A 5,863-nucleotide genomic window follows, 5' to 3' on the forward strand; every position below is an offset into this window, starting at 1 on the left:
TCAGAATAATATTTGATATGGTAGGAGTACAAAGTCTACGAGAGTTGTCTCCCCCTGTTACTGTTTGATTCAGGCAGTAATTATTTATGAAGCAAGGTAAGAAAGGGGACTTTTTCTTCCTAATGGCATGAAACTACATTTATACTGATAAAACTAACTTAGTCTAAACTAAGTTTGTTTTTTGTTTTATACCCTTGGTCTGGTGTATATGCTAAACCATTTCGTTTTACTTCTGTACACTTCAATATATTTATTTAATATACTTCATTCCAGAAGTATGTACCTATATTTTCATATAACCTGAATGTGAAATTAACAATGTGTAGCCTCTTGAAATGTTTTCCACATCAAGGCTGAATTGGTTAGACTTCAGACCAAAATTGTACACAAATACACTCACCAATATGTCTTTGATCAATGACTATCATATGACTTTGATCAGTGACTGTCATATTGATAATATTCATTTACATGATTGACAACAGGTGGAGGAAACCCGAGAGAACAGAGTAAACCATCAGCCTTTGTCAAGTAATGCGCCTAAAGCCATGGCTTAAGTATAGTGAGAGCAGAATATGAGGTTGTGAGCCATCCCATTCCAAGTTCATAAACATGCATGTAGAATAATTGCTGGCAAATTCACTAACATGTGATGGAGCTACCTCTCTTGACAATAATCAAGAATTGGAAGCGTATTCCTTTTATCAAAAGCAGTGTGGAATAATATTTCTGTGCAACGATAAATATCACCAGGTAAATTCCAGTGTAAAATGTCTTTGTGGATATTTATTCCTGATCACCTTTTCAGCTAGTCTGTATTTTCTGACTAGGACTTTCAGCAGATATTGTGATAAACCACAACGGTGTGCTGCGTTTCTAGTCAGAAATTACTCCATTAGGAGTGATTAAGAGTTTTTGCCATTGCTAACTTGCCCACTGTGTTCTCTTCTTTAACCTACTGAAGCACCGGGCCCTCTCAACAATGCATTTGCTGTGAGTTCAAGTCCAGCTTATGCTGGCTTCCTCTCCAGCCGTAAGTGAGAGAGTCTTCCAGCAACCTACCCTAATGCTGGCCACCGTCGTATAAGTGAAACATTCTTGAGTACGGCGTAAAACACCAATCAAGTAAATAAATACTCAAGCACCTGTAGTCCTTCTCTTCTTGTCTTCTTTTAGGGTGGTAAATTCCTTCTGAACAATATTTTGATGAACAAAATCTTTGACATCTTTTCTCCATTCATGCTTTCAATTTTACCCATTCACCTGTCATTATCTATACTTTATACTAGCATTCATTTTTGTCTTTAAAACTGCATTAGGCAATGTACACTGCTGCGTATAAGTGTTGATCAAGTCAAAGTCATTTTACATTGCTTCAAGCTTGTGTTAAGTGTAGAATATTTGTTGCTAGTAGCCTGAAAAATATTAATTTCAAATCAGGAAATTTGAAATCTTTTATCATGTTCATATGTACAAACTCTAGCTGTATGTTGTTGATCTTCAGTCAGTTAAATATGTAAATTACTGACTTTCATTTCACTCTGTATTTCTTCATGTATGTTTTGTAGGTATGACTATTTTGAATAAGTTATGCTGATGTTATGATGAGCTATGAACCGGGAAGAACCAGCTGATAGCGGTTGGCTGTCAACAAGAAACAAGAGAAAGGTAAATATTACATTTATGATGATTTGAGTTGATTGATTGATGTTTCATGCCGTACTCAAGAATATTTCACTTATATGACAACAGGCAGCATTATGGCGGGAGGAAACTGGGCAGAGCACGACCATCCGCAGTTTACTGGCAGACCTTCCTATGTACGGCTGGAGAGGAAGTTAGCACGAGCTGGACTTGAACTTTGACCACATTGATGGGAGGCTTGGGTGGTATGCTAACTCCATTGGCCATGGAGACGCCCTTTTTATGGTTGAAGTAGAATTTTATTCTTTAACATGCTTGAAATAATATATACAGGGTTGTTGGTGTTGGCTGTTGTGTGATGGCGGCAAAAAGGCATAGATACTTTTCTAACTGAAATTTAAGTGGTCTTTATTCAGACAACTTCTGTTCTTGGTTGTCTGTGTACATTGTCCATGTACATAAAAATCTACCACAATAGGTGGGTTTCGATTTTGTGGCGAAAGGTTAAAAAAAAAAGTGTATTATAAGACTGGTCAGAAATGATGAGTAACTTTTGTTAACATTAATGTACCAACCACCTGTCTCACTATGTTTCAGAGATAAAAATAACACACCTCTTTCCTTCAGAAACTTATGAAGTTCACAAACGTTCAGCTCCCAATTCTTTACTTCTTTCGACTACTCAAAATAATTTGTTGTGAAACTTTTTTCAGACACTTGTTTTAAATATTAAATATAAAAAAATTAGTTCCCTAACATTTTTGATTCGTGGATTCTTATAGTAAGATTTTTTTTCACCTGTAGCAAAGAACCAGCTAACTCGAATCTCCTATTTTTCAACCTTTTTCCATGATTGCAATAGCTTATTCAAACATATTTATTCTGATTACACTGATAAAGTTATAATTTTTGTGATATTTTTCTTTTACCGTATATTCAGATCACCACTCCTGCAGCTAGTGTAAAGAGGAAAAGGTCAGCTGTGGCCCTGTGTCGTCCTCTGGGATGTGGACAACCCTCAGCGTTTTACACTCTCACCCAGAATTCCCCTCCACCCCCAGAACTCTTTACACGCACCCACCAGACCTCCATCGTCTCATTCTTCAGGGCAGGGAGTACTAAGGGTAATGCTGAAGACGCAAAGGCTGCAGGTAAATCTTTTGTATAACTGCACATATTGAATAATTACCTCTTCAGGCTGTGCCTGGTTTTCTTCACCCATTTAGCATGATATATTCCTAAATGTTGCATAAAGCACCAATGAAATAATAAACTGGAAGACACTCTGAGCATGCAAACCCCCACCTGAGCTAAAATGTTAAAAGTTACCTCCACTGTAATTCTTCAACCTTTTCCCATGTTTGCAAGGTGTTTATTCAAACATAGTGTGAAAGCAATATTATTTGTTGAGTGATAAAATTATACTTTTTGTGAAGCCCTGGAATTGGTCAGTCAAACCAATGAAGTTTACTTTCCAAAAGAAAATTGAAAAGGGGCTTAAACTGCACTGAAAGTTGCTCTTTCATATGCGAAAAAGCTATGGAATTAAGGTACCATAACAGGAGACTCCATGACTGAGTGTTAGCTATGTGTAGCTAGTGCTAAATGTCAGACAGATTGTCTCTAACTCTCAGAAGCTCATTGGTTTCACACACACACACACACACACACACACCACACACTTCAATTTCCTCTACCTTTAAAGCTGACCATCATCCTCATCATTTAAGTGAAATACTGTTGAGTGCCACATTAAACAACAGTGAAATAAAAATGGTAAGATGCAGTAACAGTTTATTCCTAACTCTGTCCAGTTTCTTTCTTGTCTCATGTCTTAACCATTTCCAGTCATACGACGACGACGAGTCTTCTCGTATCAGAGAGAGTCCATGACACCAAAGTGCAGCCATCACCAAAGTACTAGTATTATGTCAAAGACCCACCAAACACCCCAGCCAATCACATTACACTGACACCGGGCCATCCAGTTCTGTTTCCTTGCTCTAACTTCTCAGTGATGATCGTCAAGCGAGGCAGCAACAAGTACCACTTTTACTAACTTTAATATGACCCAACCTGGATTTGATCCTGGGTCTCTAACCATTAGGCCACCAAAGTTGTCCACACACAAGTGATAACCCTGACTACAATGTCATAAGTGAAAATGGTTTCTTTGGTCAAAGGCTGAAAAATTCCCAGCCTGTGGCACCATGAGTATGAGCTATCTGCTTGTTATGTAGGTTACTAATTACTCTTGATCAGTATATGTCATTCAAGTCACTATGCTCTGAGTAACTGAATGAAAACCATCAGCGTATCTTACAAATCTTCTTACCTCAAACCAAAAACTTTTTAATATCCCCTCGTACAAAGAGTGATACCACAATTGAACAGTGCCAAAAAATGTCTTGGTGTCTTTGTGTAATTTTTAGATGTCAAGTCTGAAGGTGATGAAGAACCAAAAAAAAAATCGATCCAAACCTGATGTGGATCAGGGTAAAAACATGGAACCACTCACTTATCAAACTCGCTCCCCATTACGTCACAGTCCACGGAAGACAACTCTAGACGGCAAGTAACAGACAGACAAAACAACCAGGTGCAGTTAGGGGAGGAAAACCAACAGCCTGCGAAAGGAGACATCATTATAGATTGGTATTGCAATTCTAACTCGCCAAGGAAGGGCAGTACTGAGTGTAGTCCTGGCTCATTTTTAGGGTTACCAGGTTACAAGAGCAGGAATAAAGTGACTGGCAGCCCAGAAGAAAGTCAGGCGTTTGTTACCCTTGAGCTTGATAGTGATGGAAACTTTGCTGATCTCGCATTATCAAGCCAGAAACGCGCTTGTTCAGTAAAACCTACTAGTCTTTGTTCCCAGGATTCAGCTGTTCGATATTCGTCATCATATTTGGAAGATCAGGAGCTGTCTGAAATTGCTTCATTTGCAGAACTGGATGGCCAGTGGGGTTTAAATGATTCTTGTGTAAGTAAAATTGACACTGCAGTAACAGATAGCGAAGAGCCATTTACGTTTGCTTTCCTGTCACAAGATCCCACGCTCAGAACAAGGGTGGTAACTCCCACTGGCATACGACAATCATCCAAGGGAGCTGACTCTGCAAGTGCCAGTGATGATGAGGAATTCACACTTACGACACAAGGATTAGATAATACAAATGACGACCTAGAATACTCCGACGTGAGTGGATTTGAAGATGAATCACAATGCATACTTGATTCACAAGAGTTGGAGTTAGAGGAACACTCAATTGAGCCGAATTATTCTGAATTTAAGGAAAGCAATATAAATTCAAACTTTTCATAGGATAGCCAAAAGAGGCCAACAAAAATTTAGCAGCGTGAGTGATTTGTTAAATTTTGAATTTGCGGTTATAGAATTCCATAGTGTGAATCATAAAACAATGTATTTTGAGTCTGTTTGTATTTGAAAGCATTTGGATACAAGTTATGTCATCATTTTAAAGTTAGTTTGCATCATTATTTATTTATGTATTTGATTGATGTTTTACCCCGTACTCAAGAAAATTTCACTTATACAACGGCAGCCAGCATTATGGTGGGAGAAAACTGGCAGAGCCCGGGGGGGAAACCCACGACCATCCGCAGGTTGCTGACAAACCTTCCCACTTACGACCGGAGAGGAGGCCAGCATGAGCTGGACTTGAACTCAGAGAGATCGCATTGGTGAGAGACTCCTGGGTCATTACGCTGTGCCAGCGCGCTAACCAACTGAGCCATGGAGACCCCAGTTGCATCATTAAATGTGGAAAGTAATTTGATGTTCATCCTATTGGGGCTTACCTCTGTTCAATTTAGTAATGGTTTGTAGAGACAGCTTGAACAGGACTGAAGATGAACCATTTCTGATAAGGCTTTCGTTTCTATACTTTTATAGGACATGGAATTTTCAAGAATCCCATGTTTATATTGTTCTTGCAATACATTGTATTGTACATGGATATCTGTCTGTCTCTTTGTCGGTTTGTGCATTTGTTGTGATTTGATTTCTGCAGCAATACAGGCTCTTTTTTTTGAGGAGGGGAGAACAGTCTTATGCTTTAACTCTGGTCATATTCCTTAAAATGAAGGATCTGACTGCCAGGTATTTTCCGATTTTGATGAAATTTGTTACAGATTCACACTGTGGCTCCTTGGGTCCTATTGGAGAAGCAGTTGGCTCAGTGTGTAAATCTTGCAT

The 5,863-nt window shown here is 38.7% G+C and overlaps 1 protein-coding gene across 1 annotated transcript; it reads left to right on the top strand.

The window, feature by feature from the left end:
- The first annotated feature begins 1,480 nt into the window (after positions 1–1,480).
- Positions 1,481–5,300, top strand: LOC135479604 (uncharacterized). Its single transcript, XM_064759494.1, has 3 exons — positions 1,481–1,668; positions 2,585–2,795; positions 4,077–5,300. Exons 1-3 carry the CDS (start codon positions 1,612–1,614, stop codon positions 4,127–4,129), a joined length of 321 nt encoding a protein of 106 aa, XP_064615564.1. The 5' UTR covers positions 1,481–1,611; the 3' UTR covers positions 4,130–5,300.
- Positions 5,301–5,863: the final 563 nt, after the last annotated feature.

Source organism: Liolophura sinensis, chromosome 12, assembly GCF_032854445.1.
Source record: "Liolophura sinensis isolate JHLJ2023 chromosome 12, CUHK_Ljap_v2, whole genome shotgun sequence".
In the NCBI taxonomy this organism is placed as follows: domain Eukaryota; kingdom Metazoa; phylum Mollusca; class Polyplacophora; order Chitonida; family Chitonidae; genus Liolophura; species Liolophura sinensis.